This window comes from Halichoeres trimaculatus, unplaced genomic scaffold (genome assembly GCF_033239565.1).
Source record: "Halichoeres trimaculatus isolate MK-OKI-2021-1 unplaced genomic scaffold, fHalTri1.1 fHalTri1_scaffold_1, whole genome shotgun sequence".
NCBI lineage: Eukaryota > Metazoa > Chordata > Actinopteri > Labriformes > Labridae > Halichoeres > Halichoeres trimaculatus.
Window position 1 is genome coordinate 22825686 of NW_027437179.1, and position 15048 is coordinate 22840733.

Below are 15048 nucleotides of genomic sequence, written 5' to 3' on the forward strand. Positions count from 1 at the left end.
TCAAAGAAAATCTTGTTTTTCTCCAAAAGCCAATCTCAACTTTCAAGTGCTTTTCATGTAATTTTACTGATTTTTTACTGGCTTGTTTTTCACATAGAGACACTTAATTTTTATTGAAGTACTTGTTTTTCATTTTAGCTACAGACAGCACATTGCTCACCACACTGCAAGCTGACCGTTCAACCCTCCATCCTTTATGTGAAATTTAACTCATTTTTCTCAGTAACTGTCTACTTTAAACAAATCACTTTTGGCTAATTCAGCATTATCAAGTTGTTCAGGTAAAGGTTGATGTCCACTAAAACTTCTTACTCTCCAAAAGTATCATTTACACTTAATATAAACTACATATAAAGATTACAAAATAAGAAATCATTTAAAGCAAACTTAACTAAGCTTAACTCAAAAGTAGCAAAAAATACTTTGAGACCTAATGATTATACTCTCATGTGAGAGAACAGATAAGAGAGGACACTGAGCCGATCTTACGCTTGCTTTTTGTTTAACTGTAACTTACAATTTATAACCTGGGATTAATTGTTTTATAAAATGCAAGTTTTATCTAAAGAAGTTCAGATATCAATGGTATCCAGTTTTTCTGATCTGCCAATTTATTTATTTTTATTTTTTTATGCTTTGAACGAGGTTTAATGAAGTATGTATTTCAATTCTCTAATTTTAACTTCATTACTTTCAAATATACATACACACACACACACACACACACACACACACACACACACACACACATATATATATATATATATATATATATATATATATATATATATATATATATATATATATATATATATATATATATAAACAGCCTCCAAATGTGCTTAAAACTACATTAAATTTCTTTTTTCTTCTAGAAATTATTACTAATGCATAAGTACATAGTTAATTATTATTGTTCAGGACGTTAAATATATCAAACCTAAGTCTCATATACATATGAAGAATGTTTTCATCAATATTAATTTAGTCTTTATGATAAACAAAATAATAAACTTTGGTCACCACCAATCATGCCACAGTTTTGCATATTTGAAATGTCATAAATAAATCACATACATCTCACACCAGGCAATTCATGTGTTCTCATATTTGCTGATGTGACACCTGGATGACACTCGTTTCTAAGAGCAGTTATAAAAAACGGGTGCCAGTTTTTGACCTCAGGGATCAGATCAGATCAGAAATCGTGCTTGTGAGAAAGCAGCCTCTGAATGTGTCTCTGACTCTAAGAGTTTGGAAAAAAGTTTCATCATACATTTTCTAAAAGCAGAATAAAAGTCTGGTTGGCACCCATTTACAAAAGATAGGCTGTCTTATCAGACAAAAACACGATGCTGAAGATAACTGTCACAGGAACCAAACTAAGTGAGACATTTCCCACGTATAATTTAAATAAATATTATTTACTGTCAACTGTTGAAGAGGCCTTAATGGTAGAAAAAACATCAGTTTTTCAGCCAGCTTAACATGAATCAGTGTGTGCACTATTCTGCATGCTGTAAGTACACTTTAAAGGTATCTAAGGCACAGAGAGGTGAAGACAAACTCATACTGGCCAAGCTTCAATGGTCCCACGGTGCAGGCAGCTCATCTCTGCCAGTGTCCTCTTATCGCTCAACCATTGTGTCAGCGTCCATGTCGTTCAGTAAGTAAATGTCTGTGTGCCGCGATAACCCCAACTGTATGTGAAGCAGAGACAAGAGATAGAAGTGTGATTGGTGAGAGATGTGTTTGGACTCTGTAATAGAATAAGCATCAATTGATTAATTATAGGAAAAATGTCAATAAATTAAAAAAAGCAAATAATTTCACAGATTTTTGCAGAATTTTAACTGAACACAATTCATACATGATTTTTTTAAAAGTGAGACTGGGTAATCGTTAAATCATGAAGAATATTCTCTGACCCTATATTCCTTCAAAGAAAAAGCGGCTCACAATGTTAAAGCATCTGTTGTTTTTTTCTTTTTTCATGGGATATTTACAGAGATTACAGGGGATCAAGAGTTAGTTGTTTGCTGTTTTGGCACAAATGTTAGGAGGGAACATTATCAATCACCAATTCAATTATGTGATTTGATCAGAAGCAAACAGGGTCCAATCAGCTCATAGTTTAATGTTACAGATTCATGAAAGGTGCTCACCTTGGGTCAGTGATAACTCAACTCTCCTCATTTAAATCCAGGAAAGTCCTGCAAAAGAGAGTATCTACTGCCCAGCATGTAGCTCTACTGACTCTGGTAGTATTCATTCAACTGATGTGTGGTTTAATTAGGGCCCTTTGAAAAGAGAAATGTATGATTTCATGGCTTACAGACTTTTTATTATCACTATTTCTTTAACACTCAGTGTCCATGCTGTTTTTATCAAGACTTCCTTTTCCACTAGATACACACATCTGATAAATCCCTCTTAAAACCCTCAGACAAAAGACACCAACAAGTGTTATATGTAATATTTCCCATTTATTTCGAACACATGGTGTGCTTTATCCAGTAGCATCAGCAGACATTATTCATTTAATCCCAAAAAGTAGAACTTTGTGATAACTTCATTGCACACTCTTTTAACCCTCACTCTATGACAGTACAAATGTGCACGTGTTTTTCTTGCCAAAGAGGTATTCACTAGACACTTCATGAACTCACAGTTAGCTAAACAACGTCAGCTTACATTTTCATCACTTCTATGAAAAAGCTGAGGAAACTAATAAATGTTTCTGAGAACTCTGACCCTGAAACAGCTGGTTTCTTATCCACCACAATAAAGTGAACATTTACTTCAACAATAACGTGTAGAAGAACCTGAGATCTTTGCAGTGATCACTGTACAAACCAACATGTGTATTGATAAATAAGAACATCTTGATCGGATATTGCTACAGTAGCTGCTGCCGTGCAGTAAACACAGTCTGCTGTCAAAGGTTTTGAGCTTCTTACCTGATCTTTTACTTTATAAGCTGAAGAAATTAAGACTGTATCTCAGATTCATAAAATTAATCATTATCTCTGAGAGCTTATTTAACATTTTGAGATATCTTTACTCTTTTAATGCTGCTCACATTATTCAGGTAAGACCAGGCTGTGTGAGAGCAGACAGTGCTGACTGAAGTCTCTGTCTACTGTGAGGAGAAATGGCGGCACTTGGCTTCCATTAAAATACAAGTATGAAAATAACTATATTCCCTTAACATACTGTACATTTATAATGTTTGAGTTAAACAGGCTGTGTATCTACAGTAAATACATATAGTTTCATGTTTAGGGGAAATAAGAAGCAGATCAAACTTACACTAAGTTTTGAAAGGTGACAGCACAAGTTTTCATGAAGAGGTCTTCAAAAGAGCTGTTTGATGAACAGACTGACTGTGCAAAATACAGCAAAAATATTTTCTACCTTTGAATCTGACCTGATTATTTCACTCTAGTACTTCTAAACTATATATTAGGGAACCTCTGCCTTCAGTGATGTAAAAGTATATCACATGATCCGCATTAACAATTAAGTCCTACGCAAGGCATGTGATTCTGGGTTACATGAACACTTCTACACTTCTCTTTACATTCATCACAAAAATGACCAATTGGAAGTTCCTTTCCCTCTCAGCACAGTGAAGTTTTTTTATGACTGTAATATTACACTAAATTCCTGTCATCCCTTCCTCCTTTAGCTTAAAAGTGTTTTTCTTTCACTACAGAAAAGCAAGCAAACAAACAAATCAACATTTATACAGATAATTATTTTATCCAACATCTGGAACAACTTTAAAATATGACTGCTCTTCTTTTTCCTTTAACACTGATAAGCTCACTTTAACTTGGTGATCAGACTAACTTACCTGCTATCTCATCATCCTGATTAAGGATTAATATTTGCCTAATAAAAGAAAGAACTTAAGTTAAATAAACTATGCAGGCATTTTAATGTAACATATTTTCCTTTTGCCACTTGAAATTGTGTTTTGAACATATGTTTTGTTTAGCCCTTGAAGCTTTAAGTTAAAAAGTTTTTCATCTTGCCACTCTGTTGTTATTTAAGTAAAAACAGATAATTGGTTAAAAGTATCAAAGGTGTGTTGAAAATGTTATTCATTATTAGGATGTCGGTATCAACTAGTGGACTATGTCACGCACCTCATGAGGCAAGCCCTTGAGCAGGCAGCTCAGGTTTGAATAAAGCCTATGGCATCTTTTCCGCATGTCACTCCACATGCTCTCCTTTTTCATGCTCTATTCACGGCCCTATCTTCTCTGATTAAAGGTATAAAAAGTCCAAAAAATAACTTTGAAAAAATCACTAGTGTGCAAAACATGCCCAGTTTGGCTACCCCTGTCAAGACAAAAAACCACCTGCCCTTACTATTTTTTACTAAGGTACAACTAAAAGCTCAGGGGACAAGTCTTTCAACTCATATTTCTGGGATAAATTTCATTTACACTAGTGTTTTAAATGTTTAACTACACAAAAAAATCAAAACAGTGTAATATTAATGTCAATTTTTAGATAACTATAACTGAACACTCTAAGGCTCCTTCTTCTCCTGGTGTCTGCTGTGGACTGCAGCTGTGACTCCACACAGAAAGTCAGTGTGTGCATCATACTGAAATGTGCCACTTCAAGCTTCTTTCAAACACCAGTCAGGAATCGGGCAGTAAGACCAAACCCCTGACCCAAAGAACTAGGGCTGGATGTCATTTGGTGTTTTTTGGTCAAGAAAGTTGCGTTAAATAAGCGTCATGAGCATTATGCAACAGTCTCCTCTATAATAATAAATCCCCGGTGTCATCCATAGAATCAAACTGCTTTATGGATGAGATAGTATGAGGATGTTGAGGTAGACTGCAGTTGGTGTGGTGCAGCGAGCATTTAGTCAGATCAGTTCAACAACAAAAAGGATTTCTGTACTTTGTAGCAAGTAAAGTTAGCTGTCACTGAACAGCAATGTAGCAAAATAGCTGTTTTATGTTTAAATAAAATAAAGAACAATAACTACATTACAGATAACCCTCAACAGCTTATCCAGAAGAAAAATACACGTCTTTTCTTTTTTTACACTGACCCCTAGACCTCTGAAACAATCTATATGTTTTCATACAAGAAATGTTTTACTCTAAAGTGGCAAATTGAAAATTTTGGGGTCATACAATCCAAACTGAAAATAAAAATAGCGTGGTTTTATTTCATATTTTGTGTTCTGCAGCGCTTGTCTAATCTTTTTGCCATACAAACACTGTGGCTACATCTTTATTTAATGTCAATGTTCAAATTATTTCTTATATTAAAAGTCTTCAGTCATTAAAATGTCTGCATAAGAGCTCAACCTCCAATCGATCATGAATTTTTTTTTAATGTCACACTATGTCAGACAAAGTGTGACATTTTGGGGACAGTCAAGGAAATGGGTGTATGCTTTTATCGGATTTTAGAGTAGAAAAAATGTTTCCTCAAATAGTATTCACCATCCGTCTTAACAGTTATCTAAGTGTTCACTTGTGTATTGTTTCTCTTAGTTCATCTCAAGATTTTAACATTTAATGCTGGTCATTTTGTTCTGTAAAGCACCAAATTGTGACATCCAGACCTACACAAAGTACTCGTGACAGTAGCAGGAAGTGTGCTTTCGAGATCCTACGTGTTCTAGCAGAGTCCTTGTTCAGTACACGGCTCAGAGTCTCCGAGAGGAAAGAGGAATGCTGGTGGTTAGTGTCCTGTTCAGCTCTACGAGTCCGACTCAAACTGCTCCTCTATTAACACAGCAGGTCGCTTGCTTACCCTGCTGCCAAAGTCCAGGCAGGAAACCCCCAAGGCAACCAAGCAGTACCAGGCCTGCAGACAGGAACAGAGAGGAAAGAGGTAGACATGCTTCAAGATCTGCTTACACACTATCAAGAAATATTTAGCAATGATGAGACGGCACAACTGAACACAAACACTAAACTGCGTTCTATGCAGAGTGCTCAAACACTGAAATCACGCAAACAAACATTTGTTCGATATTTTAAAGACAGTGTATTAACTTTTTTCTGTGATTTAACTCACCAGGTAGGCGACAAAACACAGGTAGGCTACGGAGAGCAGGGCGGCGACAACGTAGAGCACCGTGCTGCCCAGTGTTGTGACGTAAACCACTACGAAGTACATGTTGATTGCACAAACCACCATGACTACGACGCCTCCAGAGATTTTCCACACCCTGAAGACACACAAACAGTTTATCAGACCAATGACAAATCATGTTTTGTTGTGTTTTTTTTTTTTTTTACTTCCAACTTACTTACAAGTAAATTCTCTGTTTGCATAATTCATTCTTGGTCAATCGAAGGACCTTGAGCAATCTGGGACCTGTCCTTTATTTCTTTATCTGTCACACTTAAACTTCCTCTATTTAAGGTTGATTTGACTTTAAACCTAAAAAACAGTCACAAATCTGTCTATTAACTTTCTTCCTTAAAGACTTTCAGATAAGGGAATTGAGTCCCCAATTTTTAATGCACTGGTCCCAGAAGTCCATTGACATCTTTATCATAGTTAACCCTATCAAAACAGAGGATATCTTTCCTTTTTTATACATACAGGTTTGTAGATAGATGTTATATTTGTTAAACTATACCAAACCAAAATTATTTTAAATGTAAAAAAAACAAATGTAACTTGATTTTTTTTTTCAAAAAAGAGCAAGTTATCCTGTGAGAGACAATCAATTACCAATGGCTTTAAAAACAAAGCTAAGCATTTATTATTCAGTCGAGCACGAAAATTTACCACAAAGGGAAGTTATGACCGGGAAAATAAATTAGATTTTAAACATAGTATGTAAATCACTCACAATCCATTTGCAAAGTCGTTCATTATGGAGGTCAGACTGGTGAATGTCAGGATCGGGATCAAAGCAAATGGAAGCTGTTGACCATGAATTGAATAAAAAAAAGATTATTTTACAGGATACAATACAATGCAAGAAGTAAAAATAAGGCGTGTAGGAAGATTTTATGTTTAAAGTTTATAGACAGAATTATATTCACTTCTCTGCGAAGTGTTGCATCCTGACCTGCATGCTTTGCAGCACGTTGAGGAAGTCGTTCATCCCTGTTAGATGCTGAACATCTTGGAAAATTGCCACCAGCAGAGTAGGAGTGATGGCAATGGAGCGCGTCAGCAACACCCGTGCAAACCGGGACCATCTGAGATTCAGGAAACCCTGGGGAAACATTAAGGTAAAAACGTTAGTACCAAGTCAAACCATGTGTTTCAAAACCTGCCCCAGGTTTATAACCAAGAGTTATTCTTACCTCCATGACAAACTGCCCAGAGTAAGTGCCTGTCATGGTGGAACTCTGTCCAGCTGCCAAGATCCCGATTGCCCAGATATAGAGAGCTGCCGGGCCGAAGAAACATCCGAGGACGACTCCCTGAAAAAGGTAATGATGTAACTGATTCCAAATCACTTTCTCTTAATCCATCACCCGCTTCACAGTGAAGTATGAGGCAAAAAACATACACAATTTTTACAGAGCTGTGGAGTCCAACAGGATAGATGTTGGGACGGGATAGATACTAAGGTGTGTTAGCATGCCACTGATTCAACAGCAAGGATTAGGAGATATTACAATGCTCAACATACCCCTTTGTAGATGTCCACCTCCAGTGTGTCGTTGTTTAAGGGGAAAAGATCAGTGTGAGGGCTGCCAGTTGCATTACACTCTTGATTCTGCAACAGGGGACACAATCAAAGATGAGCCTCAAGCCAAGTCTCTGCATATTGTCTGTTTTCTAAAGCACTCATCAGAAACTAACACCAGTTTAAAATATTTTCTCACAAGCTTTGGCAGTGCACTGCAATGAAAACCAAAATGAAACACTGAATACTCACCACTTCCATGTTGGTTTTATTGTAGAAGGCCTCGGCAAAAACCGCAACAACGAAGACGTTGATGAGGAAGGACACAAAGAGAGCGATAGCAGACTCAATGAAGTAATACTTGTTCGCTTCCTGTACTTCCTTCTTATCTTTGCGATCAATAGCTCGAGACTGGTTGATGGAGGAAATAAAGAGAAGAACACCTTAATTTCATCAACAGTTTGGAGTTTTTTTTAAAATACAAGTTAAAAAAGCATCATCCTGCTAGGCCTGTTATTTCATTCCAAACCTGGTAGACATGCTATAGTTGTATAATAGCGTATCACATTTTGGCTTATTCAGTATTTGAGAACTTCACTGAGGCTTCTTCTTCATTTGATCAAACAAACCACTAATGAAAAAACAGGAGTACTGACATCCATATTTAGTGGGATAAGTGCATGCTGGTAAATTAGAATTAAAGAAATATTTTTTTTATTTTCAGCAATAGAGAAATTGTCTCTTAGGGAGAAAAGGATTGCAAAGCTCAAACCATCAAACATGTTTTTGTCAGTTTTTCACATTACATATGAAAACAAAGATGTTACTCACTTTGACCAGGGCAGAATGCAAGTAGATGTTGTGTGGCATGATGACAGCACCCACAATCCCCACAGCCTGTGTCAGCTGGACATGCCCACAGCCAGCGCAGTACGGCACAAACATCCCCTTCAGCACCTCACCTTGGTCTGGCTTCACCAGAACGTACTGCACAAAAAACAAAGAGTCCACATGTCGTCGCCTTATGTATGTTTTTGGCCTGTCTTCAGGAACAGTTGCCTTATATCATTATATTCGCCATTTTTGAGAGGCATTACCTCATAACCGAAGCTCAGAGCCATTATGGTGATGAGAAAGCCAAAGAAAGCCTCAAGTTTCCTCAGACCTACAATAAAATACAAAGTTTATTAACACTGAGCCACAGTTTTACAGGAACCTTCTGACAGTTAAGGTTTAGGCTATCTTTACCGTATTTGTCCAGAAAGAGGAACACAAAGGTATCTGTGATAGTGATGAGGACTCCTGCCCACAGAGGAATCCTATGAAACAAGCGCGAAAAATCACAGTAAATCTAAGTCTCTGTGTATATTTATTTCCTGAGTCAGTAAATGAGCTGCCTGCATTCACACTTCATACACAAGAAGTAAAGACAGTACCTGCCCACAGACAGGAGGTTGAGGGCAATGGCACAGCCAATGACCTCCTGCATGTCTGAGCCAATGATTGCCAGTTCCACCATTAACCAAAGAATGATTCGAGGAACCTGAAAAAAACCCATCAAAATTACAAAATTAAATCAGAGGTAAGGGAATCACAACATCCCTTGTCAGAAATAATACCGGTAACTCCCTAAAGTAAAACACTGGTTTATGGTTTACATTATGAAAAACAGATAAGTTTTGGAACTACAGCCCTGTCTCCCATATTAAAACTTAACATGAAAATGATAGTCAGGTGAAGTAACAGAAGCAGGTAACACTCACTGTGGGATATTGGCGGTTGCAGACCTCAGCCAGGTGCATCCCTGTGACAACCCCCAGGCGTGCAGCTAACCTCTGCAACAGCATCCCGATAATGGTGGCACCGAGGAGCACCCATAGGAGCTGAGAAAGGAGGGTGAAATTGAGGCAAAAGACAACATAGATGTGACTGCTTGAGTTAAAAATGAACTTTTCTTAATACAAACACAACAGTTTTTCAGGAAGGTATTGTCTTATGGGCAAACTAAATCACCTTAAAACCAGCTTTAGCTCCAGACTGCAGGTCGGATTCGATGTTACCTGGATCCAAGTAAGCAATGCTCATCAAAAACCCAGGTCCAGTGAAGGCCCAGAGCTTACGGAAACTGAATGCCTAAAAAGATGAGCAGCACTTCATTAATATTCCTGCTTTTGTGATTTCTTGATATAAAATTGTCAAAGTTATGATTTAAATGTTTTATATTTGATTATCAATCAATCAAACCAGAAATTAATGCTTGAATTTTAAGTTAGTTTCCTATTTTTCTTATGAAAGGGTGCCAAAGGGAGTACCTGGTTGATGTTCCCAGGAACTGGCACCTTTTCTTCAAAGTATGTGGTGGTGTAGGTGTCGTCCTGGGCCTCAGGGGAGGCCGGGGGTAAAATGGAGCTGTAATGGTTTGGTGAGGCATTTTCCTGAGGAGAGTCCTCTGACAAAACCACAGAGATTAAAACAGGAAGTGTTAATAGTGACAGGAGGAGAGTGAGAAAGAAATTTAGATTAAGACAAAGAAAAAATTTTTGCTTTTAGGTTAAAATAACCTATCAGCTGATGAACCTATGATGGGATATAGTTCTGCTGTGATCACTTCAACAGAGCGCTGTAACCCATTCAAAGTGACTTGATTGATTTGTTTTTCTGTGATCTCTCCCCAAGGAAAAAGTTTTTTAGAGAATAAATCCTTAACCAAGCTCTCAACTTCTGAGCTAAAGCTGGTCAGTGACAAACCGAAATTACCCTGACAACACTGATGATGGGATTGTTCTGATTAATTAAAGACCTCCACAGTATCTTTGACAGGGTATTCTAAAACTAGGAATATTTTCCGGTTTTCTGTAATTACTTGAAACAGCTAAAAACACACTTTCATTTCTTCATTGATAAGAAATTAGTTAAGGTCAGATTATCTCACTCTTGTTTTGGCTGCAGGAGCTTTATTAATGAAACAGCACAAACTTCAAGATTAAGCCAATTTTCCATTAGAAGAAACAGGAATAATCAAACCTTACCACTGATGTGCTACATGCTATTCCACTCTGATTTAGAAACTTCTCAAGCAGTGACTGAGTTCAAGAATTTTAATTACATCTCTAAAATCACTATTTTATAACCTGTTATTGAGACTCCTTTGCCCAAATCTTCACATTTTAGTTAGAATGAATTAACACTAAACAGACATCAAACAAAAGACCAGTCAATAAAAACACACAGAAACAGCTGAAACAGTTCTTAAAACTACATTTTTCTCACAAACGTGTGCCGTTAAACAATGAGCACTACTCACTCAGGTAGGACTTCTCGTTCTTTCCTCCCTTCATCTCAGACTCACAGCCGGTCCTAAAGTCCAGAGCTCTCTAACAATAACTCTGCTTTTGATATGACTCAGCGCTTTATAATCTCCTTTTTTCCGAGGCCACATGTCACAACAACATTCTGGCATCATGTCTATAAAAGTGATCCCAGGAGGGGAAGTAAAGAATGCGCACCACGGCACACTTTCGCAATTTATGCTTGGAGATGACAGGAAAGCTCTGCGACAGAGTGCTTAAATCTTAACCCTCTGATGAAGTGCACACGATAACAAGCAGCAGTTAAGTTTATAAAGGAAGCAATAAGCATCTACAATCTCAAGCCAGTGTTTGAATCAGCCTTCTTTGAGATATGATTACGGATGTGTCCAGAGTTAAACCATGGTGCTGAGCTTGCATGCATGAAGACAACGGGGGCTTCTGTGTGATGTTATTTTAAACACAGACACAGAACATGAAGCTCAGCCTTTTCTGAGTATCTGCTGGAAAGCACTGTGAGGGATGTTTTTATTATTTTTAAGAGGTTACCTTCAATGAGGTCTCCATCTTGCTCAGCTTTCATCAGGGCACACTGAGGGATCCCTGGGAAAAGGAGAGATAAATATCAGCTTCTCAAGAATAAGAAAACAAAAGTCACATAAAAGAAGAAGTATTCAGAAATTTCTGTGTCAGGAAAAGCAAGTTGTGAAACAAGCAAGTAAGTTAAAAACACGCATATGACTGTGCAGTTTTTTCTCAACTCCCCCCTTAAATAAAATCAGCAACTTTTTAAATTTACAAGTCATACTAATGACTAAGAAAATACACAGCATGTGAGAGGTCAGTACACTCATTTATGAGCTACGTCAGGAAATATTGAGTTAACTAAGACGCAGGAGTTTCATTTCAACTATTTACATCCTTCCTCTAACACTTTGCCTGATGCACACAAAACCAAATATTTCCTCCTTGACTTTTAACCCAAAAGGTTATAAATACAACACATCACAGTTTCAGAACACACTGTGCTCTGACAGAGAGTGGGAAAGAGAAGGGCCCCTGAAGAAACGCGCTCTGTCTGCGGCCTCATATGATCCCCCGGTCATGTGCTTCCAAACGTTCAAGGTCTCCATCAGAGCGCAACTTCCCCTGGCTCAGAGTAATAAGCATTATCAAAGTGATAAGGTTCAAGGTACATTTCCCAGCAACAATTGGTTTAAACTCTTCTAAACCAAGTGCATATTACATAAATATAACCCAGTACATTTTACTGTCAAACTGTGACTTGTCCCTCATACAGCAATCATATATAACTTTAAATATTTAAAAGGTGATAGGACTGTATTTATGTAGCACTTCAACATGTGAACAACCAGTCCTTGCTGGTACCACAAACACTAAAATAAAGATGACACACCTCACCGTGTTGAAATTAGTCACACACTGCACGACTGGACAAAGTTTTACTCTTTCAGCAATAGTTTGTGTTTTTGGCCAGGACAGGGCTCAAGACCATTAGTAGTTCATGAAACCATAGCTCATTATTTTACACTGATGGATATTAACAAATGATAAGAATTTTTTTCTGCCAAAATTTACAATGTGGACTAGTTAAACAATAAAAGAATAGTTACAAGTTACAACATGGCTAAGTACAAAAGCAGCACAGGTGTGTTTTTGTCTCTGCATTAAACAGCCATAGAAGTGCTCAGATATTCACTAAAGTGAAAGTAGTAGTGGTTATTGGTGAGACATAAGGGAAGAGAGAGCAATAAGTGAAAATAAATCGAGAGGGAAAGACACACAAGCAGCAGGACCAAAGTATTACACTCTTTAACTCTTAAGCTATTGGTGACTGGTAAAATAAAACTCAGATACAGACACATGACCAAATGCATTCCAGCCCTCAATAATCAACCAAGCTGATGACAGTGGAACCCTAATGAGGATAAAACAGGTTTCAGTTTGTGGAACAGACCACCTGTCAAGTCTGATCTGCTTCATTTAAACTTCAAAAGCTTTACTCAGTAGATCTGTAGAAATTAGCCGCAATATGCTAAATGACCCTGTCTTTCTGTTAAGCATCTGACACCTTTAAAGATGGTATCTTAAAGTTTTTAAGTTTTATATTCTCTATCTATTAGTCAGAACTAGTGCTTGTCAAAGTTTGAGAGCAACCAATAAGATTTGCATTTAAAACAATATTTCAGCTTACATATAGGTTCCTATCAGCTCAGAATTTTGTCAAATTGAATACACAAAATGTTCAAATATTTTGGTAACAATGCCAGGATGATATTTACCGAAACTATAAACACATAACATGAATCATGGTGACTTTACTACATGTTGTAAGTTGGTGATTTTCTGGGCTAGCTGATCTAAAAGGTGTGGTAATGCTATTAAAAGGAACCATATAATTTAGTTATCCACACACCAACTCCCCTTAAAGCCTTGGCCTCAACAAAAAAACAACAACCCAGAGGCCTAATCTGCACTAGACAGCTTTTACAATCACTTGATCTATGACAACTCCCTAACTGACTTGAAGAATCTCAACACCAGTGGGTCAAAGAAAAATGCAAGAAATGTTCCCACATGACAACAAAAGGAAGTTTTCCCGAGCAGATGACAACACCTCAGGTGATGATGTTTCATCGGCAACAATTTTTGACATATAATGGAAAACACACACACACACACACACACACACACACACACACACACACACACACACACACACACACACACACACAAAGAAACAAGCAGTTCAAGTCTTCACAAGAGATCTCAGAAGCAGCAGCACTGAAGTATCAGACCTGCAGCTACCAGCACAGCTAGGCTGTCCAACAAGGAAACACACAACCAAAAACTTCACTTATGAAAAACTGGTCTCATATAAACTGGTCCATCAAGTAGATGCACTTGGATAACAAACTATGTGAATAACTAGCCTAAATTCCAAACTTTATTCACAGATAATCACAAGTTGTCCAGTGATAAAATGTGTTATCAAAGCTCAAAAGCAACTATTGTAAGCCTTTCTAAGGTTCAAAAGTGTAAACAGATGGACTCAGTGATAGTTATTTTGTGTTGCGTCATTTACTCTTGTCAAAAAGAGACTCTTCGAGAAAATAACAAGAATGGCATTATTGTCATTTCCAAATGATGGATGCACACAGCAGAACTCAAAAGTTTTCCTCTTGTGAAAAAAAAAACAAAAATGAAACGTATCTTATTTATTTAAAACTCTGAACCTTCATTCACGTATAGAATATAGCATGCCAGTTGATCTCACAGTAGTCTTACATTTCATCATTATAATTATTGACCGTCTATCAGAAACTAACAAAGAACCATCATAATATACTCAGTCCAGACAGATATCGGCAAACATGTTAACCAGATTGTTAAGGAAACGTCTCCTTTAATCAACTGAGATGTTAATGTACGTTGATGGTTGATTACATGGACTGTAGGTTGATTACATTTCAGCCGACGTGTTTTTACCACGTGGGTTTAACATCGGCATGATGACAGAAATCAAACCACAACCATTTTTTTTCTCTAATATTGTCGATTAATACAAAAAGCTTCAGCAGATAGTCGGAATTTTTTACAGAATCCGTCACAACCTGTAAACTCTGGCCTCCCGTCATCATAACTCAGATGCTGGTGACAGATGCATTTACCGCTGAACCACTTACATCAGACTTAAATTCACCTGGTTTGTCCGTCAACAAAAGCAGCCATTAACGCATAGTGAAAACCCAAACAAATCCAACCTTTGGGCCTTGAGACAAAAGTTGCCACTCTGGGTGACATTTAACATTATTGCTAATGTCAGACAAGGCTAACAGTTTCCATGATGTCTTATGTGTCCGGTTGTGCTAACATTAGCTTACCAAAGTATGAAAACGCACTTACCTGTGTGTATCTGATAGGAAGGCACAAACAGAAACCTCAGGTCTTAACAGTTAAATTTCCCTAAAAAAGGACACGTGTTTTATTATGAAAGTCACTTTTTGCGCATTATGTGTCTAATTGTTAGCAAAGTCGAGTCTTTCCATGTCAAATCTAAGTACGAGACACTAGTGCGCC

At 37.3% G+C, this 15048-nt stretch overlaps 1 protein-coding gene across 1 annotated transcript; it reads right to left on the bottom strand.

The window, feature by feature from the left end:
* Positions 1 to 899: 899 nt before the first annotated feature.
* On the bottom strand, positions 900 to 15048 carry slc11a2 (solute carrier family 11 member 2). The gene is made up of 17 exons (XM_074669338.1): positions 14875 to 15048; positions 11497 to 11550; positions 9952 to 10088; positions 9653 to 9772; positions 9403 to 9522; positions 9076 to 9182; positions 8888 to 8958; positions 8737 to 8804; positions 8471 to 8626; positions 7892 to 8050; positions 7643 to 7729; positions 7311 to 7430; positions 7070 to 7219; positions 6848 to 6921; positions 6061 to 6214; positions 5794 to 5847; positions 900 to 1700 (listed from the first exon to the last, which is right to left on the bottom strand). Exons 2-17 carry the CDS (start codon positions 11528 to 11530, stop codon positions 1629 to 1631), a joined length of 1683 nt encoding a protein of 560 aa, XP_074525439.1. The 5' UTR covers positions 11531 to 11550; positions 14875 to 15048; the 3' UTR covers positions 900 to 1628.